The sequence below is a fragment of the Lepus europaeus genome, chromosome 5 (genome assembly GCF_033115175.1).
Source record: "Lepus europaeus isolate LE1 chromosome 5, mLepTim1.pri, whole genome shotgun sequence".
NCBI lineage: Eukaryota > Metazoa > Chordata > Mammalia > Lagomorpha > Leporidae > Lepus > Lepus europaeus.
The window spans coordinates 152,767,070-152,792,573 of NC_084831.1; the positions used below are offsets into that span (position 1 = coordinate 152,767,070).

The 25,504-nt window shown below is 42.0% G+C and overlaps 1 protein-coding gene across 5 annotated transcripts in view; it reads right to left on the reverse strand.

Annotated features, from left to right (window-relative positions):
• Window positions 1–25,504, reverse strand: part of RALGPS2 (Ral GEF with PH domain and SH3 binding motif 2) — a 183,134-nt gene that overhangs the window by 111,485 nt on the left and 46,145 nt on the right. For all 5 annotated transcript variants that reach the window (XM_062192965.1, XM_062192961.1, XM_062192963.1 and 2 more), the window contains exons 3-5: window positions 19,219–19,323; window positions 18,925–18,975; window positions 244–327 (exon numbers count right to left, since the gene is read on the reverse strand). In XM_062192965.1, the coding sequence (XP_062048949.1) occupies window positions 244–327; window positions 18,925–18,975; window positions 19,219–19,323 (240 nt within the window). The remainder of the gene's footprint in view (window positions 1–243; window positions 328–18,924; window positions 18,976–19,218; window positions 19,324–25,504) is intronic.

Below are 25,504 nucleotides of genomic sequence, written 5' to 3' on the forward strand. Positions count from 1 at the left end.
GCATAAAGAGACAGATGCAAAATATGAAAGGTTAAGAGACAAGTAGGAAACAATATCAAGTTCTAGCAAATCTCCAATAAGACTACGGCGGGGGAAAAGCAGGGATCACGCAGACAACATTTGAAGAGATACTGGCCAAGATGTCTCCAGAACTGAGGTGAAATATTAAACTATTTCTTAGTGAAAAAGTATACACTGAGACTCTACATTTCAGAAACTATTAAAATCTTACGAAGAACTCACATGATTAAATCTTCTTGTGAAAGCAACAGCATTTGGTGCAGAACTGTATTTTTCTTTTTTATTCCATCCACAACTTGAAAGCTCCTGGAAAATTAAAGTGAAAATTTAATATAAATTCAAGAAATAGCCCAGTTTCCTTGTCACAGTGTAGATTTCAGAACATTAAAGTCAGCCTGTGTCCTTTTCTAGAACTACTTATCTAATATTATAACCATTCAGTTACATTACACAAACTGATTTTATTAGAATATAAGAAAGCAAAATTCTTTTCTATGAGAATACATTTATACTCCATTGGTGGAATATTGGTGGATTGTTTTCTGAAGAGATCTGAATCCCCGGAGGAAAGACCCGCAGATAATAAAAGTTGAGCATCTCACAATACACAGTGAAGGCTATCAGCTGTCATGCCCCTCCCCCTCACTCACAGCTCCAAAACTGCTTTTCTGTATCTTACTCCTTCAGCGGACAGTCAATGAGCCTAGAGACTTGGCAAACCTCTCTAGAGGAGTTCTTGATCCTGCAAAGTGTTAACAGAATTCAAAGAGCCCACGAACTTGGATGTTTAAAAAAAAACAAGAAAAAAATCAATTTTTATTTCATGCTAGCCTCTAATAGGCATAAGACATTTTTATTAATTATAAATGTAGGCTACCCACTAGTAGTAGAAATACATATGACTGTAACCAATAAAGTCATTGATATTTTCATATCACATTATAGTTGGTGATAATTTATCAAAATTTCCTTTTACACTCCTCACTACTACAACACTGTGGTAGCTATTATACCTATCTCTAGATGTCAGTTACTATGTTAGTAAAGAAGCACATATATTGCTACCTAAGAGCTTTTAAAAATGTTTTATTAGGTGTTATGTTAACAGAACTGATCTCCTTTGATTTTAATGAGCTTCAAATTCCACAAACTACAGACTGCCCAAGGGTTCCAAAGTCTAGAATAGTTTAGTGATCCTCTGTAATACAACAACCAGAGAGAGAATATGAATCCAAAAACAAAAACAAAAACCAAATAGAAGGAAAAAAAAAGAACTCTCTTTAGTTAGGGGAGGGAATAGAACCAAGTTGAGGGGGCAAAACAGAAAACCCATTTAATTGTTACTGTCAGATGACAAAAGGTACTGTGCCACTAGGCAAAAACAAATTAGCATGTAAAAAAGAAGTTAAAGAACAAAACTGAGCTTTTAGAAATTAAAAAGAGAAACAAAAAACTTGCTAGAAGGACTGTGAGATAAATATGATCTTTTTAAACAAAAAAAAAACTAAAAAGCGGACCAAAATATTTTTATGTTAATTATAACAGGCAACATTTGAATAACAGAAATTATATAGAAATAACAGAGAAAAATGGAGGAAAGTAGCTTATCAAAAATTTATTTCAAGAAAATATTCTAGACTCAATCCAAGGCATGGCATCCAAAAACAAAACAAAACAAAACAAAACAAAAAACACTGCAAGGGGTGGCACTGTGGCGCAGATTAAGCACCACTTGTGACAGGTGCATCCCATTATCAGAGTACTGGGTTAAGTCCTGACTGCTCTGCTTCCAGTCAGCTTCCTGCTGATGTGAACCCTGGGCAGGCATCAGAGCAGGGCTTAAGGGCTTGGGTCCCTGCCACCCAGATGGAGTTCTGGGCTCCGGGCTTCAGGCTGGCCCAGCCATTTGAGAAGTGAACCAGCAGATGGTATCTTGGTATCTCCAGCCCCCCACCCTTCCCTCCTTTGTTCCTTCCTCCCTCGGTCAATCTGTACTTCAAAGAAAGAAATCTTTTCAAAAAAATTTCAGGGTAATGCAGCCAGATCATAAATCTATTGAATTCAAAAGAAGAAAAATACAGATCACATATGAGTTACTGGGAACAGCTAATTCTACAGCAGCACCGGAAGTTACCCAACTGAACCAATCCCTTCAAAACAGCAAAGGGACTGTGAAATGCCTACAAACCTATTACGCCAAAGGAAGCCTATGTACACAAACATTCAACCTTCTTTATGCACAAATGTGGCCTGTTTGATACTTACTTTTGTAAGGTAGTGATCTTTTCCTGTGTGATTCACTCCACAGACTGTTTTAAAAAAACCTCTGTATTCTGAGAAGGGATGTCTTACACACCACCACCACCAGTGAGCACTAATAACAGAGATTTCTAGGCGCCAGCATAAGTGCTTTAGACAAATCAACTCATCTGACTTGACAGTGAATTGTGTCTTTGCTTTTTACATAAAAACTTATGTTTGATACTTGAAATAAGAAACACTAAGGTGTTCTAGAAAATCTACTCAATTCTTTGAACTTTTTAACAGCATTCATTTAATGGAAAAACACCTGGTCACTTTAAGAAAACTGCTAGGGATGCAGTGTTGTGGTGCAGTGGGTTGTCATAGCTTGAGACATCCACACCCCATATTGGAGTGCCCGGGATCAAGTCCCACCTCTGCTTACTTTCCAGCTTCCTGTTGATGTGCCAGGAAGGCAATGGCTCATGTTCTTGGGTGCCTGTCACCCACATGGGAGACCCAAATGGAGTTCTGGGCTCCTGGCTTGGGCCTGCCCAGCCCTAGCTATTGTAGGCATTTGGGGAATAAGCAGGAAGAGTATCTCTCCACCTTTCAAATACATGAAAATAACTAAAAAAAAAAAAAAAAAAAAAAAAGAAGGAAAACTTCTGGAGGGAACAAGCATTTAGTCCAGCAGCTAACATGCTCAACATGCTCACATCCCTACAGGGGTACCAAGGGTTGATGCTTGGCTTCAGTTCTGGACCAGTCCCAGCCTCAGCCTTTGAGAAGTGATCCAGAAGACAGCAGCTCTGTCTGCCTCCAGGAAGGAAGGAAGAAAAGACAGTGAGTAAGTGAGAGAGAGAGAGAGAGAGAGAGAGAGAGAGAGAAAGAAAGAAAGAAAACTGTTAGGAGTTGACGGGAAGCAAGGAAGTAGAGGGAGAGGTACAAATTATCTGTGAGTAAATAGTTAGAATTCCATTGGAGCCCTCTACTTCAAAGAAGCTTATAATTAGAAAAATGAAAAAAAAAAAATCTCAATAGTTCCTGCTTCAGGAAAATTTCTGCCTTTGAAACAATGTTATATTACTAGACTACCTAACTGAACAAACTATAAAGATGGAAGAACAAATTAGTGGTTGCCTGGAGTTAAGGGTAGTGTGTGACTATGAAAGGGACCACAAGCAGAGATCTTTGGAAGAGATCTGTACCTTGACCAAGATGGAGGTAAGAAATCTACATATAGGATAAAATATCACAGAACTATATATAGAAAGGTCTCTTAAAAATGTTAATTTCCTGGGCCCAGCACTGTGGTGTAGTGGGTAAAGCCACCACCTGCGCTGCCAGCATTCTATACAGGCATTGGTTCAAATCCCAGCTGCTCCACTTCTAATCCAGTTCCCTGCTAATGCACCTGGGAAAGCAGCACAAGACAGTCCAAGTCCATGGGCCCCTACCACCCATGTTGGAGACCTGGAAGAAGCTCCTGGCTTCTGTCTTTGGATCGGCCCAGCCCTAACCATTGGGGCCATTTGGGAAGCAAACCAGTGGATGGAAGATCTCTCTCTTTCTGCCTTTCAAATAAATAAGTAAATCTCTTTTTTTTTTTTTTAAAGGAGATAACTTTTAAGAAAAAAATTTCCTGGTTTTGACTTTATACTACAATATCTAAGATACAACTGAGATGTAACTGCTGAAGCCTGGGTGAAGAGTAATGGGACTTCTCTACAATATGTCTGCCGCTTCCTATTAATCTCTAATTTATCTCTGCACAATCTTTTTGCAACTTCCTATTATTCTGTAATTATCTCGAAGTTTAAAAACAGTAACAACAAACTCAATGGATTATAAAGCTGAAATTGTACTCTAGGAACTCACTGGCCACTTTCTTCTTAAACTTTGGCATATTTTCCTAGCTACCAGGCTTTAAAGGGATTTCTCCTTGTCCCATGTCTACTTCTCATCAGCTACTTGATGTCTCTGTTAAAAAAAAAAAAATTCTTTTCTCTGTGTCTTGAGGGAATAGGCTACCCCAAACGTCCTTCTGTGGCATATTTTCTGTTAGTTCAGAGAAAATGCAAGACCTCTAGATTTAGAGGAATGGCTCTGAAAAACTGTCCTTTTATGAAAAGCAATTTCCACCTTCTACATTAGTAGAGTAAATGGCAGACACAGGCAGAGGCTTTCTCTCTGGATCTCCTTATTTCCACAGATGTTTTTACAGGAAGAAGAGACTGGGGGATTCTTACAACAGCGGCCTCTAAGGACCACTCCCTGGTAAACTGCCTCCATAAGATGAGTTTTAAGCACCACTTAGCTCCTCTCCTTGCTTGAGTCGCCACCCTAGCCCCAAGACACCCATACTCCTTGTGTAACATAAGATACCATATACATTTAACCACCAGCCCTTCCCTTGGGTCTTACACTTTGTGTTTCTTTCTCATGTCTATGCCGATAATGGTTTTCCTCCTGTCAATATGCCTATTGTTGATTCATTTCAGAAACTGAAATTAACAAACTGGGGCAGGCACTTGGCACAGCAGTTAAGAGGACACTTGAGAAACCCACATGAGGCCGGCGCTGTGGTGTAGCAGGTAAAGCCACCGCCTGCAGTGCGGCATCCCATGTGGGCGCCAGTTTGAGTCCTGGCTGCTTCACTTTCAATCCAGCTCTCTGCTATGGCCTGGGAAAGCAGTGGAAGATGGCCCAAGTCCTTGGGCCCCGTGCCCATGTGGGAGACCTGGAGGAAGCTTCTGGATCCTGGCTTCCAAACAACTCAGCTCAGGCCAATTCAGCCAGTTGGGGACTGAACCAGTGGGTGGAAGACCTCTCTCAATCAATCTCTCTCCCTCTCTCCCTCTCTCTCATTCGCTCTCATTTTCTTTCAAATAAATAAATCTTAAAAATAAAAAAGAAAAACCCCACATACCATGTCAAAATGCTTGGTTTGTGTCCTGGCCCCTTGGCTTCAAAACTGCTTCCTGCTAATGTGCACCCGGGGAAGCAGAAGATAATGGCTCAGGTAGCTGAGCTCCTGGCACCCATATGGGAGAATGGATTGAGTTCTGGCCTCCTGGCTTTGGTCTGGCCTAACCTTGGCTATTATGGGTATTTGGGGAGTAAACCAGCAGATGGAAGATCTCTGCCTCTCTCTTTCAAATTAAAGTAAAAAATAAAAGTGTTTAAATACATAAAAGTATCAAGTCTTCAAAGGGAAAAGAGAAAATTTAAACCTCCCCTACAGTCTCCTCTCTCCTCTAAGACTCTAATATATCTGCTTCCCAGCCACACCAGAACAGAATCTAAGACATAAATTTTGTCTCAGCTGTCATCTTTACACACAGAGTTTGTCAGCCTAGTCAAGAGTTATTCTATACAAAACACCTCACATGAATGCCAAAAAGCTGAAGCAAACTCAGTGACTCAAAGGATGCTTATGTTAAGGGTCTGGCTTAAGGGCTACTTTGGGTATATTATGTAAGTAAGCCTACTTCTTGGCAAAGGCTAACTGAAATATAGCAGCCTTGATATCCCTTACAATTTATTCCAATAGATTTAACTAGCAATTTTCTTTTAAAGATTTATTTTATTTGAAGGCAGAGTTATACAGAGAAAGAGAGAGAGAAAGAAAGAAAGAGAAAGAGAGATCTATCCACTGGTTCACCCCCTAAATGGCCACAACAGCTGGAGCTGGGACAGTCTGAAGCCAGGAGCCAGGAGCTTCTTCCATGGTCCATGGATGCAGGGGCCCAAGCACTCGGGCCATCCTCTGCTGCTTTTCGAGGTGCATTAGCTGGCAGCTAAATCAGAAGTGGAGCAACAAGGACTCAAACTGGTACCCAACAGGATGCTGGCACTGCAGGCAGTGGTTTTACCTGCTATGCCACATTGCAAGCCCCTAAATTAGCAATTTTTAAATCAGGCAATAAAGAGAAATCTTTAAATGGCAACTCAGATATATAAGGACAATTTCTTTTTAAAACATTTTTTTTGTTTGTTTGTTTTAAAGACAGACACACACACACACAAACACACACACACAGGGAGAGAGATCAAGCTTTCATCCACTGGTTCACTCATAAATGCCTACAATTGCCAGGGCTGGGTCAGGCCAAAGCTGGGAACTGGGAACTCAATCCAGGTCTCCCATGTAAATGGCAGGGGTGCAAGTACTTGAACCATCATCTGCTACCTCCCAGGGTGCACATCAGCAGGAAGCTGGAATCTGGAGCAGAGCTGGACGTGAAACTGTGCCACCCAATGGCATCTTAACCACTGCACCAAACGCCTGCCTCATCTGGTTCTTTCTTCATAGTCATTAAAAAGTGTATTTGAAAGAACATTCAAATTCATTAACCATGAAACTACTGAGACCAACTTTGTTAAATTTATTTTGGAAGCTTATGGGAAAACAAAACCCCACAACTAATGACCACCTACCCTGTGAAAGAATTACTGAATTCACAGGAGTCAGCGCTTCTCTTATGTCTTGTAGGTTTGTTCTGTAAAGTGAAATTCTTGATCTAAATTTCATCTTGTAGGTTCCAACACTCTTAAAAGGACTGTTCTAAGGGTGGTGATGTAGGGACACCTATAGACAGAAGAAGAGAAAAGGCCAATATAGACCAACATGTAGACAAATGGAGGGGAGAAAAGGAAAAGCAGTGAGAGCTGTAAAGCGGGGTGGGGGTCCTCACAGGAAAAGACAACGTCTATGAGCTATCTATGGATGCAAAAGTGGGACATGGCACATCCATTAGTATTCTGCCCATGGCAACTGAGAACCAAGTCTCAGCTACTCTCAGCCACAGATAAAGGACTTGCTACAGTCTGTATTTTTAAATTTTTAAACCCTAAAAATAGGCTTTAGGGGCTAGTGGTGTGACCCATCAGGTTTAGCCGTGGCCTCTGATGCTGGTATCTGCTATCACAGCACTGGTTTGAGTGTTGACTGCTCTGCTCCCAATCTAGCTCCCTGCTAAAGTGCCTGGGAAGGCAAAAGAAGATGTCCCAAGTACTCGGGTCCCTGTCACCCATATGGGAGATTGGAATGGAATTCCAGGCTCCTGGCTTTGGCCTGGCCCAGACCCGGCCATTGCTGCCGTTTGAGAAGTGAACCACAGGATGAAAGAACTCTATCTCTGTCACTCTGCCTTTCAAATAAACACACACACACACAAAAACAAACAAACAAACAAACAAAAAAAACCCTTTACAAACAAAAGTCTGCACAAAGAACATTCCAAAAGTCCGCACAAAGAACATTCCTCATGTGTATCATCAGAAACATCTCAAGTTTTTAAGGATTATTTTAAGTAAGACTCAGAATTACTATTAGGTACTTTCCGCATTTAATCAGCACATCCTTTTTGTACCCCAGCTATACAGAAGGACTCTATTCTTTTTATTTTATGTCTGTTTGTTGATATCATCTAAATGACTTTCAATGTTGATCTACTAGGTTAAAAAAGGTAGAAATTTCATCTTTGAAGGTAATATATGTCAGAAACTTTATGAACACTTGAGAACCTTATAAGAAAGGCAAAGATTACCCAACATAACTACTACAGTTCAGTTCTCAGGCATAATTCGCCCCTTAAAACTCAACAAAAGCACCAGAGAACTGCCATTGAAGAGAAAACCGGGTGGCAAGCCACCATTCTGTCCTAACTCCTCCAGGCTGCATAACACAGCAGTCATTCTCAAGAGGAGCCCCACTGTCGTAATGTAGGTGCCAATGTCTCCTGAAGAAATATAATCTCAAATAGCATCAGAGAATTCTCAACAGACAGAAACAAGACCAGAAACCCTGGGAAGCGGTAGGCCTTTGGTGCAATGGTTAAGACACCAGCGGGGACGCCTGATCCCATACTGGAGTTTCTGAGTGCGAGTCCCCATTCTGCCCCTAGACGCCGACTGCCTGCTTAATGTGCATCCTGAGAGGCAGCAGGGGATGGCTCAAGTAGCTGGATCCCTGCCACTCCTAAAGGGTGAGTTCCCACCTCCTGGCTTCAGCCTGGCCCCATCCCAGATGTTGCAGATACTGGAGAATAAGCCTCTGGAAGGGAGCTCTCTGTCTCTCAAATAATTAATAAATAAATAAACGCCCTATGAATGTAGTAACATGGATAGACCTTCAAAATACAATCAATCTTCCTCACCATGGAATAATTCGTACTGGAGAGAAGCACTATAAATGTGCAGGAATTTCCTACAAGAAACCACAATCAAAAGAGAAAGCACACCAAGGAGATCTGTGTATACAAGAAATGTGGAGAAATTTTAATAAAAACTGAGCTTTGAATACAAGAAATCATACTAGAAATTAATAAATGCATAGAACCCTTCAACTCAACTTTTGAACTTACTCAGCACTAAAGATTTCATACGAAGGCTGAAACCTAAAATATTCTAAATTATGGGAGGAAGGGAAAGGGGCGTGGCAGAGGGAAGGGAGAGAGGCACTACGTAAGAGTTTTAAGGATGTATGAACAATGGCTGATGTAATGTTCAGACTACCCATCACTCTGCTTCTCTGTAATCACTGTAACTAATGTTGGCAATGTTATTACCGTGTTTTCTCCTAATCACTGAGAGGGAAAGGCTACTTCCTGCTCAGAGGGGAGAACTGCTAACTCCTGGTACTGTGTGAGAGGGGTCACCGTAAACAGAAGCTCCCACATTTAGCCATGCTGCTTGGGCCAATGAGCAAACGAAGACTGAGGATTTCTGTACTGCTAGCTATGGAAAACCAGGACAAAGTGTTGAGACCAGAGGTAGCAAGGAAAACTGGCAGGGCACATACACACACACAAGCACATGACTGGCTGAGCTGAAGGCTGTCCTGGGCCCCACAGTCAAGTACAGACACGAAAGAACACTCCTCTGTTTAGAGCTACTCTCCAAAAAAGCAAGAGCTGACAGGAGAGGCGAAGGGGAGAAAAGCTTTTAGGAAGTAAAATCACCTGGAGAACAAGGGAAGGAGGACAGAGAGAGAAGGGAAACAGATGACTCCTAGGTTTCTCACTTGCATTAAAATGGGTAGATGGCACCAATCACTTAGACAGGGAGCCTTAAATATAACAGACAGCAAAGTTTTATTTTTTTTTTCTTCTAGGCTAGGTAAATATATTCCTACTAGTTTTCTTTTTCTTTTTTTTTTTAAGATTTATTTATTTATTTGAAAGTTAGAGTTACGCACAGAAAAAGAGGCAGAGAGAGAGAGGTCTTCAATCTGCTGGTTCACTCCCCAATTGGCCACAACGGCCAGAGCTGAGCCAATCCGAAGCCAAGAGCCAGGAGCTTCTTCCAGGTCTCCCACACGGGTACAGGGCCATCTTCTATTGCTTTCCCAGGCCACCACAAAGAGCTGGATTGGAAGTGGAGCAGCCAGGTCTCAAACCGGTGCCCATATAGGATGCCGGCACTGCAGGCGATGGCTTTACCCGCTACATCACAGCGCTGGCCCTCCTACTAGTTTTCTAAAATGAACTTTCCTTTAATTCTGAAATCTTTTCCTGGGAAACATGTTTTCATTTCTTCACTACTATTAAGAAATGAAACACCGAAATTTATCTGTTTCTGTGGTAATTCCAAGAGCACTACAGGGGAAGACAAAACCAGACTTAGCATCATGTCTGATTTGAATCTGCTCTTACAGATTTGGTTTTAGGGGACAGGTACGCAGCAGGGCACATGTGATGGCACAGCAGTTAAGGTGCCATGTGGGGTACCCACACCCCATACTGCAGTGCCTGGGTCAAATTCAGGCCCTCTGCTTTTGACCCAGAAGTGTGCCCCGGCCAGCAGCAGCAGATGGCTCAAGTTCTTGGGTCCCTGCCATTCATGTGGGAGACTTGGATGGAGCTCCAGGCTCTTGGCTTCCTCAAGGTGCAGCCTTGGCTGCTGCGGCCAGCTGGGGAGTGAACCAGCAGATGGAAGCTCTCTCTGCCTGCCTTTCAAATAAAACGAAAATAAATAACTAAAGAAAAAATTCCTTTTAAAAGATGTGATTTTATCTGCCAGTATTCTATTGATGACTAAGGACAGCCTTTGTATAAATAAAAACAATTTTGACTCATCAGAGGTAAGGCAAGTTTGTACAGTGATTAAAGCTTGGGATTTTTTTCCTAAGCATTTTTGAGGTTCACAGTATGACAGACATCGTAGACTGTAGATAAGCAGCTCTCTATAGTTTCTTCCTACAAGTCAAGCACAACTTTACGTAGAGCAAGTTTAGCTAAATTCTGCTAAACATGATGGATCTCACAATGCAGAATTCCATAAACTGCTGAGAATTACCAGGTTCTATTTCAGAAATGAATAACTTAGATAACTCAGGAACTGCCTCTATTATAGAAAACTGAGATGGCATGGTTCAATCACCAATCTCCAACTAAAATTACTATGTTGCATAGTTGGATTCGAAATATATATTCTTTAACCCACTGAGCCACAGCCCCAGCCCCAAAATATATATTCTTTAAAGTTCAAATTCAGTACAGATTTCAGAAAATAAGAATAAACCACCTGAAATATACATGGATATAAACATACACATAAAAATGAGCTTTGATTTACACAGCTTTCATGTAAATTGACTAAAGATTGTTTAAACAGTTTAATAAAGTGCATTGTACTGTTAGATATATGGGAGATTTCAAAAAGTTCACAAAAAATGCAATTTTGGTGCAAAAATGTTGAAATTCATGCACACTTTTTTCAAATATGCATTTCAAATATACAATACATTGAACACTGGTACAATGGACAGAAACACAAAATAAATGTATTAGTTCTAGGCTCAGAGATAATTGCTATATTTGCATCTGAGGTTTGGAGTGGGCACTGTGGCACAGTGGGTGAAGTTGCTGATTGTGATGCCCACATCCCACATCAGAGGGCCTAGAGTCAAGCCCCAGCCCCTCTGCTTCTGATCCAGCTTCCTGCTAATAAGCCTGGGAGGCAGAAGATGGTTTAGTACTTGAATTCTTGTTTCCCACATGGGAGACCGGATGGGGTTCCTGCCTCCTGGTTTTGGGTTGGCCCAAGTCTCAGCCCATTGCAGGCATTTGGGGAGTAAACCACTGGAGAGAACACAGATCTAATAAGAGAGGGAGGAGATGTACAATTTGGGACATGCACAATCTGACTTGCCGCAAATGATGGAGTTAGAAATGTACCAGGGGATTCTAATACAATCCCATCAAGGTGGCATGTACCAATGCCATCTCACTAGTCCCAGTGATTAATTTCAGTTCACAACTGATGGCTCTGATAGGTCTAAGAATCAAAGGGATCACACAAACAAGACAAGTGTCTACTAATACTAACTGATAGAATCAAAAAGGGAGAGAAAGATCCAACATGGGAAATGGGATACGACAGCAGACTCATAGAATGGCAGGCGTCCTAAACAACACTCTGGCCTCAGAATCAGCCCTTAAGGCATTTGGATCTGGCTCAAGAGCCCATGAGAGTACTGTAGGCATGGAAAGCCAAGACACCATGGAAAAGAAAAAAAGAAGAAGAAGACCTAAATGAAAGATCTCTGTGAGTGAGATCCCAGTGGAAAGAACGGGGCCATCAAAGAAGAAAGTACCTTTCTCTGAAGGGAGGAGAGAACTTCCACTTTGACTATGACCCTATCGGAATAAGATCAAAGTCAGCGAACTCTAAAGGCTTCCATAGCCCTGGCAACTCATGACTAGAGCCTAGGGAGATTACTGACGCCATGAACAGGAGTGTCAAATTGTTAAGTCAGCAACAGGAGTCACTGTGTACTTACATCCCATGTGGGATCTGTCCTTAATGTGTTATCTAATGTGCAGTGATGCTATAACTAATACTGAAACAGTATTTTTACACTTTGTGTTTCTGCGTGGGTACAAACTGATGTGATCTTTACTAATTATATACTGAAGTGATCTTCTGTATATAAAGAGAATTGGAAATGAAAAAAAAAAAAAACCCTGGTGTTAAATTGGAAATGGCATAGAAAATTAATTAATTTTTTTAAAAAAAATATTATGTAGGATCTCTGTCTTTAATGTGCTGTACACTCTTATTTAATGCTATAACTAGTACTCCAACAATATTTTTTTTTCACTATGTGTTGCTATATGGCGGCAAACTGTTGAAATCGTTCTCTAATATATACTAAACTGATCTTCTGTATATAAAGAGAATTGAAAATGAATCATGATGTGATTGGAAGGGGAGAGGGAGCGGGAAAGGGGAGGGTTGCGGGTGGGAGGGAAGTTTTGGGAGGGGGAAGCCATTGTAACCCATAAGCTGTACTTTGGAAATTTATATTCATTAAATAAAAGTTTAATTAAAAAATAAATAAATAAAAAAAAATTAATGAACATTTAAAAATGAGAGAGAGACAGAGAGAAAGGTCTTCCTTTGCCATTGGTTCACCCTTCAATGGCCGCCGCGGTAGGCGCGCTGCGGCCGGCACACCGCGCTGATCCGATGGCAGGAGCCAGGTGCTTCTCCTGGTCTCCCATGGGGTGCAGGGCCCAAGGACTTGGGCCATCCTCCACTGCACTCCCGGGCCACAGCAGAGAGCTGGCCTGGAAGAGGGGCAACCAGGACAGGATCGGTGCCCCGACCGGGACTAGAACCCGGTGTGCCGGCGAAGCAAGGCGGAGGATTAGCCTAGTGAGCCGCGGCGCCGGCCTTAAAATGAGATTTAATTCTAACAACTAGAATCCCTTCATCCTTCAGTGAAGGTAAAATTCTAACTACATACTTAAGGAGATGGATACCACTTTATGCTAACAAATAAGACTAATATATTAGACAGGTTGATAATAATGGCTTAAACAATCTTGAGACATCAGCAGCACAAGTTTTGACATAATATTAACTGTACAACCAATTTGGAAATGTTTGATAAATGTAAATATGTTTGTGCTCCATAACTCCATGATTAAAGCACTAAAACAAGGGCCAGTGTTGTGACGTGGGGGGTAAAGGCACAGCCTGCAGTGCTAGCATCCCATATGGGCACCAGTTCATTCCCTAGTTATTCCACTTCCAATCCAGCTCCCTGCTAATGGCCTGAAAAAAGCAGCGAAGGATGGCCCAAGTGCTTGGGCCCCTGCCACCCACATGGGAGAACTGGAAGAAGCTCCTGGCTCCTGGCTTTGGCCTGGCCTAGCCCTGGCCATTACAGCCATCTGGGGAGTGAATCAACAGACAGAAGATTTCTCTGTATCTCCCTCTCCCTCTCTGTTAACTGACTTACAAATCAATAAATCAATCTTGTATTTATCAACACAGATGTTAGGGAACAATGTGGAATATAAAAAGCAAGCTAAAAAAAGTCAAAAACAATAGGATTTACTTAAAAACTTTAAGACCTGCATTAGTACACAGTGCTAAGAGATGCCTACAATTACAGAAAAATAACCCGAATGGACAGAGTATACAGACCAACAGTGCACAGCAGTGCCCTGGTGAGGATGCAGAGGGGCTTCACTACTGGCTAACAAGGATTTTCACTTCTAGTTTTTCAGGCCTTGCTGCATGTCTTCAACATTTCATACAAAATTTAAAATAAACTTTTTTCCTCTGCCAGATGTCAAAGTCCTGTTTATGCTGGCCAGATTTACACGAATCTTGGTAATTACATGAGATTATATACGGAACAAGAGTATCTTGGTGCTACATTACTGCTTCCAGGAGAGTTAAGTTGTCATTAAAAAAAAAATCTCTCATGGAACCTTTACTAGACACCATGTTAATTTTCTCTTCTAAATACTGAGGTCCCATGATGTGCCAGATAAAATAGTAAGCAGAAAAGTATCAGTCTCTACCCTCATCTAGCTTAAAAACCAGGGACAGGCCATCAACATGCAAATCAGCGCACTATCAACATCACTACACCTGGTCAATCACACCTTCCTTCTTTAAAAGGCTTCCTAGATTCCCACCCTGCACTGGCTTTCCTCCTCAATCACTGGCTGCTGTCTTGGCCGTTGTTCCCTTCTTTTCTTTATCCATTTTCACTTTCTCGATAATCTCATCCACATTCTAGGTACCTTCTCTACACTGACATGTCCCAAATTTACAGGCACCTATGCCAGTACAGGCTGAGCAACTCTAATGTGAAAATCCAAAACGCTCCAGAATCCAAATCTTTGAGCACCGACATGATACCACAAGTGAAAGTTCCACCCCTTGACCTCAAGATGATGGGGCAGTCAAAACACAAGCCTACTAAAAATACAGTACCAACTTACCTTCATGCTGTGTGTATAGGTCTATATGAAACATAAATGACTTTAATGTTTACATTTGAACCCTATCCCTAAGACATCTCACTATAAATATTCCAAAATCCAAAACAAATCCAAAGGCTGAAATACTTCCCAAGCTTTTCTGGAAAGGAATACTCAAACTGTTACTCAGTATTCTCCTTAGATGTCTCAAAGGCATGTAAAATTACATATGTCCAAAGACAAACTCCTCTTGCCTCAAAATCTCTTCCTCCACCCTTTCTCTACAAAGCTGCGTTGCACATAATTCTGTGCACAGCAGCCCCACAAGTAGTATAACCTGTCTTAGTTTTCCATTTCAGAGACGACCAACTTCACTTGTCTGCTGTCAGGTGAGAAGCACTGACATTATCCTTAACTCCTCCTGCACATTAGCAGGGTCTGATAACTTCACTATCTCCTCTACTGCCACACTGATCCAAGCCATCTGCATCTCTCCCCTGGTCGCCTAGATGCCGTCCTTGGTACCACCTCCCTATGCTTGCTTCCCCACATACGCTAGTCAGCAGTCAGAAAGAGCTGACTCAAAATCCTTCCATGGCTTCCCATCTTTTCCAAAGTACTGACCTTCTAGCCCCCATGGCCCCTAGCTCTCACTCTACCTCTCATCTTCTCATGTGTGCCCTCCTGTGCTCATGCATCTATGGCTCCCTGGTTTCCGCCTGGCTGTTCTCTCTGCCTGGAACAGTCTTTCTCTCAAACACTGGTTTGGCTTTCAGGTCTTTGCTTAGATGTTTCCCTCTCAGAGAAACTTCTGATCACACCCTCAGGAATGGCAACTCTCCCAACCCCTACTCCCTGTTTCATGTTGCTCCTGACACTGTCTAGCTCACCTGACCCACATGGGGGACCCACAGGGACTGGGACTTTAGTTCTGCTCACTGCTGTATCACCAGCAACCTAGCTAGTGCCCTGCATACAACAGGCACCCGGTAAACTCTTGCTGAAGATACCACAAACGTGAAACTGCAACTTTAAGACTAGTGAAGGGGCTGGTGCTGTGGCACAGCGGGTTAAAGCCCTGGTCTGAAGCACCAGCATCCCATGTGGGTACTGGTTCAAAACCCAGCTACTCCACTTCTGATCCAGCTCTCTGCTATGGCCTGGGAAAAGAGGTAGAGGATGGCCCAAGTTCTTGGGCCCCTGCACCTGCCTGGGAGACCTGGAAGAAGCTCCTGTCTCCTGGCTTCGGATCAGTGCAGCTCCGGCCGTTGTAGCCATCTGGGGAGTGAACCATCAGACAGAAGACCCCTCTCTCTCTCTCTGCCTCTCCTCTCTCTATGTAACTCTGACTTTCAAATAAAAAAATAAATAAATAATTTTAAAAAGTAAGACTAGTGAACAATTAGAGTGCTGGGAGAGTCTACACCACAGAAAAGCAAACAATAAAACCTTACCTGAGAAAGTCAAACCTGATCTGAAAACAGGAAGTTAACCAGTGGAGTTAACAGGCTCAGAGGAGAAGGCCAGTGTAGCTAGATGAGGACACAGAATAGGCTTACAGCAAGCATGGAGAAGTGAGGAAGGGGCAGAAAGCTATGAAGAGACTTGTAGACCGTATTAGTGTGCAGGTTTATTCTTAGAGCAACAGGATGCTGCTGCGAGGTACACATAAGCAGGTTGACATGCTGAAAAATGACCACATCGGTGGGGTAGAAGAGAGCTCAGAGGGGTCGGAGGGAACACGGATGGGTCAGGAAACAGAGTATGACAGTAACTCAGATGAGAGAAGCCAGTATCTTGAACTGGGATGCTGCGAATGATACAGATTAGATAAGTAAGATACCAAGAGGTTTTTAAAAAATGGGATTCTAAATTTCACAAAGTACTGTTAGATGCCTCAGGGGAACACAAATTCCTTTAGATGTGAAGTCTGTCTTTAAAGGCAGTATTGTCCAAGTCTTTCATGTACAAGCCCCTAGCCACAAATGACTACTGTGCACTGGAAATGCAGCTATTCCAAATAAATATATATTGTTAGTAAAATATATACATATTAGATTTCAAAGAATGTAAAAACATCGCAGTACTTTTTTATACTGATTACAAGGTGAATTCAAGTTTTGGATGTAGCCAAGTTAAATGAAATCATCTTAACTGATTTTATCGGTTTCTTTTTACTTTATAATGCAGCTATTAGAAGATATAAATGGCTTACATTTTATTTCCCTTATGCATTACTACTCTCATATGAAACAGCAACATAATTGTGACAGTTTATTCAAAAGGAAAAAATACATCTAAGGAGAAGACCATAGAATTTCAGGACTAAGAAAATGTAATTTTGGTTAAGAATTTAATTTCTTTGGTTTTGTGCTAGGAAGTAAGAAAATGAATGTTACACGTTGTTGTTTTTTGCCATTTAGACACAAAAGCCATTTTCTATTTGTGCAGTATTTTTTTAAAGATTTATTTATTTATTTGAAAGGGAAAATTATAGAGAGGCAGAGAGAGAGAGACAGAGAGATCTCTTCCATCCCTTGGTTCACTCACCAGTTGGTCACAATGCCCAGAGCTGTGCTGATCCAAAGCCAGGAGCCAGAAGCTTCTTCCGGGTCACCTACACGGGTGCAAGGGCCAAGGGCTTTCCCAGGCCATAGCAGAGAGCTGGATCGGAAGTGGAGCAGCCTGAACCCAAATCAGTGCCCATATGGGATGCTGGCACTGCAGGAGGCAGCTTTGACCAATACGCCACAGTGCCATCCCCTTGTGCACTGCTTATAGAGTACATTGTTTCTCTTCTTCTATTGCTAATTCAATGGTTCTACTGTAGAGGACCCCCAGCGGTACAAGGAAAAACTAAGGGAATCTGGAATTGTAGAAATGACAGACTCAAGATCACTGAGGCCTACTGCCCCAATTTACAAGTGACAAACTTCAGATACTAAGATATTAAGTAACTCGCATGAATGTCACAATAGGAATGCTGCCTATATCACATACAAAATAGACGGAAACCTGCTATGGGTTTCAGGGCCACTATGCATTTCACATATGAGAACAAAGTGGTTTCAAAAACTGGCAGAAAAAAATGGAATTAAAAGGTAAGATTATTTTAGTGCAAAAACTTTTGGAATTTTTTTTAATAATAATAGTACAGATTTCCCATGAACTTTCTAAAACATCATTATATTTTGCTCCCAAAATAACTAAAAAAGTGGGGTGGACATTTGGTGCAATAGTTAAGACAGTTCTTCAGGGAACCAGTGTTGCAGCACACAGGGTTAAGCCACCGTCTGCCATCCTGGCAGTTCCACTTCCAATCCAGCTTCCTGCTAATGCTCCTGGGAAAGCAGAGGAAGAAGGTCAAAGTGCTGGGGTCCCTACAACCACATGGGAGACCTGGAAGCAGCTCCTGGCTCCTGGCCTGCCCTGTCTGTTGCTGCCATTTGGAGAGTGAACCAGCAGATGGATGATCTTTGCATTTCTCTCCCTAACTCTTTCAAATAAACAAATAAGTATTAAAAAAAAAAAAAAAAAAGATGCTTCTTCAGATGCCTGCATCCTGTAACAGAGTGCCAGGGTCAAGTCCCCAGCTTTCTGCTAGTGTGCACCTGGGAGGCAGCAGGCAACAACTTAAGTACTTGAGTCCCTAGCACCCATGCAGGGGACCTAGACTGAGCTGCTGGCTCTCAGCTTCAGCCTGACCCAGACCCAGCTATTGTAGACATTTGGGGAATTAACTAGAGGATCAATCTCTGTCTCACTGCCTCTGTCACTCTGCTTTTTAAATTCATTTTAAATTCATTCATTCATTAACAATGAAGTATCTATCTTATGGTACTGAATTTCAGGATTATCATTTACTCTGGGGGTTTAGAACCTTACTTATATTCTTACTTGGTAAGAGCAGAAAAAGTATCTGTTTTTAGAATTTGAAGCCCAGTTCCAACACTTAACTGTTACAAGGGCAGTTCTCACTCTTTTCCTCTCAGTCAGAGACAACATCACACCCGGGTTGTGAAAATGACAGGAATGCTAAAGCATTCAACACACAAGTACACACCCCTCTCCAAACTCTCAATATAGTCATTATACAAAGTTATAAATGAAGAGATTATTGAAGTGAGTTGTAAAAACTCAGTTTCTAATTTTTCACTTCATATTAGAAAGGTTCAAAGTCACAAGTAAATCACTCAACCCAAGTCCATCCCTCCTTCCCATGGAGTGATGAAGCCACCAAGCAAACAGGAGTCAAAATGACCCAGGGATGTGTGGCTATGGATGACACATGGAGTTCTAAGGCCTGAGTGGACAGACAAGTTAGATCAACCACTTCAAACACTTCAAAATTAATATGAAGTACAATTTGACATTTTAAAAACTTTAACTGGGCACACATTGAAAAGTAACATTCTTAAAAACTACTTACATCTGGTTGAATAGCTTTAAATACTGGAACATCCATTAGTGTTATCTGACCCTGGAATACAAAGTGAAATGTGAAGTGTAACTTAGAAAGCTGTCTTTAAGAGCCTACAGTTTCTCTTACCTTGCCCACCTCATCCCTCTGCTGGCTCCATACTTGTGCTACTCTCCCCAACAATTCCCACATGCAGCTTTTTGTTCATCATCTCTTCCACTGAGCCCACAGATTCACTACCTCCACAGCACCGATATGTAAACTGTGTGCAAAGGACAGAGAAGGGAAAGGCTGAACACTTACCGCATATTCTTCTGGTGTAACCTTAAGAACATCAAATACCACAGCATCAAAGCTTTTCTTCAGTTCGGAACCTTTGTCACTTAATGACTCAGAGCTGCTACTTTTCTGTTAAATTGAAAGAAAACGCAGTCAATTTAATTCGGTGTCACAGTCAATGTCACAGAAACCGAACAGGCCATAAAAACTACAAAACCAACAGGTCAGAAGTGCTGGAGAGAAGCTGAGTGGAACAGGCTGCTTTCCTGGAAATGGACTGGGTGAAAGGACAGGCAAAAACCTGCTCTAGAGTTTTAGGCTCTTAAATCATTGTCTTGTATGTTTCCTCATGCTGACATCCTATCATTTCTTACAGAAATAAGACTCTGACAACTTCACTGATTCTCAAATGGAATAAAGAACAGGCTGGGGAAAAGGATATTTATAAACTATTTTAATAATTTTTACAACCAATTTTATTAAGAAAAAGGCAAACTACTATTTTAACAGAAAACATTCAGAATCCCATTAACTAAAGAGCTGTATAATCCAATTGTGTTTTTTTAAAAAAAGATTTATTTATTTATTTGAAAGTCAGAGATACAGAGAGAGAGGGAGTCGTAGAGAGAGAAAGAGATCTTCCATCCCTGGTCAACTCCCCAGATGACTACAATGGCCAGGCCAAACCCAGTCAGGAGTAAGGAGCTTTACCCACATGGGTGCAGGGACTCCAAACAATTGGGCCACCTCATGCTGCTTCTCCCACACCATCCGCAGGGAGCTGGACTGGAAGTGGAACAGCCAAGACACGTATTGGGGCCCACATGAGATGTCAGTGTCGCAGGCAATGGCTTTACCACTACACAACAACAGCCCCCTTTTGTATTTCTGAAGCAATGTCTGTGATTAGTTAACTGATATTGCTCATCCCACTACATTACAAACTTAAGTCTCTTCTGCTTTAAGGTTACTGTTTTAATTTTAAATCTGCTGTTGCTACATGTAGAACAAATGGTGATTTGGGGCTCTGAAAATCTGTTAAATTTCTACTTCATCTGTGCTACACATACAAATATATTCTGCATCAACTGGCTGAGTTCTTATCCTCAGTACATGAACAATTAGAACAGCCTCTACCAAAATAGTGGCAGGTCATCAGGCTACAAAAAGGTAATGGCACAAAAAAGTAATCGAAGTTTCAATTTCTAGAGTAACTGAAATTAAACTGGATAACTGAAATAAAACTGGATAAATTGAAATAAAACTGGAGTTTTATGGACCTGTCAACATGCCCCATTTTAATTTTGGCCCATTCAGTAGCAGCTAAATATCAAGCATGGACTCATTATTATTTACAAAGGGAAGGATGCCATTCATTTTGGAAAATTCTCAACATTATTTCAAACATTTCTTTGGTTCTTTTCTCTCTTCCTATATTCCCATTATGTCGCTTATCATAGTCCCACAGGTGTTGGCAATTCTGTTTTTTGTTTTTTGTTTTTTTTTTTAAATCTGATCTTCCCTTTGTATTTCAGTTTGTGAAGTTCTATTACAAATCAGCAAAGTCACTGATTCCTTCTGTGGTTTTCTACGGTCATCAGTCTTTTGATGAGTTCATCAATGGCATTCTTCATTTCTGTAAACAATGTTTTTAATTCAAGCATTTCAATATCCCTGCATATATTATCCATCTGTATTTGCATGTTGCCCACGTTTTTGTAAAAAAGAGTTCTTGGCATATTCATGATGGCAATTTAAATTCCCAATCTAATAATTATAAAATCCCTGTCGTATCTGAGTCTGGCTCTGTTGCTTAATTTACCTTTTCTTTTTTTTTTTTTTTTAACATTATTTATTTGAAAGACATAGTTACAGAGAGAGGTAGAGACAGAGAGAGAGGTTTTCCATCCGCTCGTTCACTCTCCAACTGGCTGCAACGGCTGTGGCTGCGCTGATCCAAAGCCAGGAGCCAGGAGCTTCTTTCGGGTCTCCCACATGAGTGCAGGAGCCCAAGGACTTGGGCCATCTTCTACTGTTTCCCAGGCTGTAGCAGAGAGCTGGATCAGAAGTGGAACAGCCGGGACTAGAACTGGTGCCCATATGGGATGCCAGCGCTTCAGGCCAGGGCGTTAACCCGCTGTGCCACAGCGCCGGCCCTTAATTTACCTTTTCAAAGTATGTGTTTTTCTTGCCATGAGCATGCCTTGTAACCTTCTGTTAACAGACAGACATGATATATGGGTAACAGGAACCCATTAGTGTTAAGGGTTTATGCTCACATGCCAGGTAGGAGTTATGCTGTGGTTATAGTTTGGTGTTGCTAAAAATGAGTCTAAGTCTCAAATTGCTTCTAATATTCTTGTGTTTTTTCTTCCTCCTCTCCTGTCTCTGGAGTTTTCTTAGAGTCGGATCCTTGCAGTTCTTGCAGCTAAGTCATCACACAGGAGCCTGTTGGTGTGGTGGGTGGTAAGGCGGAAGTGGAGCACCGTTCTAAAACCCTGGGATTCGGCTTCAGTCTCCTGGTGAGGCTGTGTCCCTGAACAAAGACCATCACACACGTTTCTCAGTCCCCTTCACTCTGCTCAGGTCACAGCCAGTGCCTGAAGCCGGAGTAAGTTAGGCTCTAGTACAGCGGCTTCCCTTGCGTGTGGCCTTGGACATACCTGAAAATGGATACTTTCCCCCTCACTTCCTGGAAACAGAGGAAGATTTTTTTTTTTTCTGATCCTGAGAACTTGGTCACCACCCGAGAGGTAATAAAACTCAGGCCCTTAGCGGTTTCTTTTTTTTTTTTTTTTTTCTTTCAGAATCTTTTAAATTATCAGTCCCTCTGGCTTAATTTGGGGTGGAGGGGCTGTCACTATATTTATTCATTTTTGTTTTTACTTAATTTAAGGTATACAAATTTCATATATATAGATTTAGGAACATAGTGATTCTTCCCACACATGCTCTCTCTACCCTTCTTTGTCCTCTCTCTCCTACTCCTATGCTCAATTTTTACAAAGACCTATTCAGTTTACTTTATACACATAAGATTAACCCTACACTAAGTAAAGAGCTCAACAAATAGTATGAAGGAAAAAAACCAATGTTCAACAGTAGAGATAAGGACTGTAAACAATCATGGAATGTCAGTCGCACTCCTACACATTACATTTCAGGTACTCTAACAGTTACCACAGATCAGGGGAACATATGGTATTTGTGTTTTGGGGACTGGCTTATTTCACTAAGTATCATGGTTTCCAGCTGCATCCACTTTGTTGCAAAGTTAGGATTTCACTTTTCTTTCAATTACTGAGTAGTACTCCTTAGTGCATATATGCCATAATTTCTTTATCCAGTCATCAGCTGATGGATGAGGAGTTTCTAACTCTCAACCTAGTGCACAGGCAGCCAGCAACTGTCTGTGGGCTACAGCTTGTTCCTAGGCTCCTCCGGCCCCCTCGGTTCTGCTCCTGTCTCTCCGGGTGATGCTTCCCATTTGCCTGTCTCTCCGGGTGCTGGGGCATCACCGTTTGCTCTGTGACATCAATTCTCTGACAGACCTAAGAGGGATTCATTTTCAGTTTGTTCAGCTTTTTTCCTACTGCGAGGACAGGAGTGAGAAATTCCAACCTTTTTACCAATCCTCACAAAAACTTGAAAACTCCTGTAAATGGATCCAAGCAGAAGCCTAAAGTCCCATACATAAAATGGAGTGTTTATTTCATGTGCTCAATCTCTGTAACTACAGCTAGGTTACAGTAAGGCAACGATGTTATGCTCTAAGACTAATATGCAATATACAACAATGCAGTAACTGTACAAATAATTAAATATTTTGCCAGGTAAATACATTATCTGCAACATAAGCTGGTAATTTTCTCCAAGTTTTTAACTCAAAGTAAGTCTTTAAATCTGATGGCAGTTTTGTTGCTTATCAAAGAGTAACCACTTCCTGTTTTTGTTGTAAGCCCCTAGTAGAGGCTTAAAAATTACTAGTAATGCAATTCGACCTGCTTCCCCAAGACCAGTAATAAACTGGCAATGATCAGAAGCTGAGCAGTACTTAGCCTGACGTCTACCATGAGATGAGCTGCTATTCTCTACTAAAGGCAAGACTCAGTAAACTGCTGACACTCCTAATTAGCTGCAAATAAGGTCACTGAAATTCTCTGACTGGGGACAGAAGACTCAAGCAGAGGTTCAACACAAAAGGTACTGAGAAAGGAAAAGTAAACCAACCCAGATCAAGTATTGTTTTTAAAGATTTATTTATTTATTTGAAAGTCAGAGTTACAGAAAGAGAGAGGGAGAAACAAAAAGAAAGAGAAAGAGAGAGAGAGAGACAATCTTCCATCCATTGGTTCACTCTGCAGATGGCCGCAATGGCCAAATCCAGGAGCTTCAGCCAGGTCTCCACGTGGTTGGCAGGTGCCCAAGCACTTGGGCCATCTTCCGCTGCTTCTCCCAGGCCAATGGCAGGGAGCTGAATAGGAAATAGAGTAGCCGAGACACAAGCCCACACCCATATGGGATGCCAGCACCACAAGCAGCGGCTTAACCTGCTGTGCCACAACACCAGTCCCACAACTAAAGTATTTCATCCATTCTGTAATCTGATCACTTTTATAAATAATTTGCATTATGGAATGTTAATGGATCTGGATTTTAAGAAAAAGTAGAAAATATTCTTTTCAATTTTTTCTTGCCACAGTAGTAAGAATATTTGGAAGGCAGACCTTTCCCTCTCCTTACTTCTTGTATACTAATTTACACTACTCTATTTTTTTTTTTTTTTTTGACAGGCACAGTGGACAGTGATAGAGAGAAAGAGAGAAAGGTCTTCCTTTCTGTTGGTTCACCCCCCAGCGGCTGCTGTGGCCGGCGCATCGCACCAATCCGAAGCCAGGAGCCAGGTGCTTTTCCTGGTCTCCGATGCGGGTGCAGGGCCCAAGCACTTGGGCCATCCTCCACTGCACTCCAGGGCCACAGCAGAGAGCTGGACTGGAAGAGGAGCAACTGGGACAGAATCCGGCGCCCTGACCAGGACTAGAACCTGGGGAGCCGGCACCGCAGGCGGAGGATTAGCCTATTGAGCCACGGCGCCGGCCTACACTACTCTTATTTTTAAGATGTATTTATTTACCTGAAAGGCAGAGTGAGAGAGAGAGGGAAAGGGGGAGAGAGATTTTTCATCTGCCAACTCATTCCTCAAATATTTGCAACAGACAGAGTTTGGGCCAGGCTGAATCCAGGAGCCAGGAATTCCATCCTGGTCTCCGAGATGGGTGTCAGAGGCCCTAGCACTTGGACCATTTTCCTCTGCCTTCCCAGGTACGTTAGCAAGAAGCTGTACTGGAAGCAGAATAGCCGGTGCTCAAATCAGCACTCCAACATGAGACGTCAGCACGCCAGGCAGTGGCTTAACCTTTTGCACTAAAAGGTTAGTCCCTAAATTATACAATTCTAAGCCTGATCTAATTCACTGACTTTAAGAAATGGTCTATCTTATTTCACAAACAACTGTGTACTGCCTCCCATAACCACTAGATCAGGGATTTTTGGATATAGAGTTACAAACACAACATATTCAAGAAATAGTTATAATACATACACCACATAAACAAATATATAATATAAACATATATACAAATGTAATCCCTGTATCAAAGAGAAAGAAGAGCCATATATAAATTTATGTTAAAAATTATAGAGGTAGGGAGACAGCATTGTGGTGTATGGAGCAGATTAAGCCACTGCCTACAACACATGGGCGCCAGCCAGTTCATGTCCTGGCTGCTCCATTTCCAATCTAGCTCCCTGCTAATGGTCCTGGGAAAAGCAACAGATGATGCCCCAAATGCTTGGGCCCTTGCTACCCATGTGGGAGACCAGGATAAAGCTCTTGGTTCCTGACTTTGGCCTGGCCACAGCCACTATGGCCATCTGGGGAGTAAACCAGCGGATGTAAGATCGCTCTCTGTGTCTCTCCCTCTCTCTTGGAAACTATGTCAAATAAATAAATAAAAATCTAAAATACACACAAAGTACGGGGTGGGCACTTGGAGCAGTAGCTAAGTCACTACTAGGGATGCCTGCATTCCGTATCCAAGTCAGCTCTCTGCTCGGGTCGTTTCCAGCGAACGCAGACCCTGGGAGGCAGCAGTGATGGCTCAAGTACTTGGGTTCCTGCCGCCCATGTGGGAGACCTGATTGAGTCCTGCGTTCCCAGCTTTGGCCTGGCTCAGCCCTAGCTGTTGTAGGCATTCAGGGAGTAAAACAGGGGTTGGAAGTACTTTCTCTCTATCTGCCTTTCAAATAA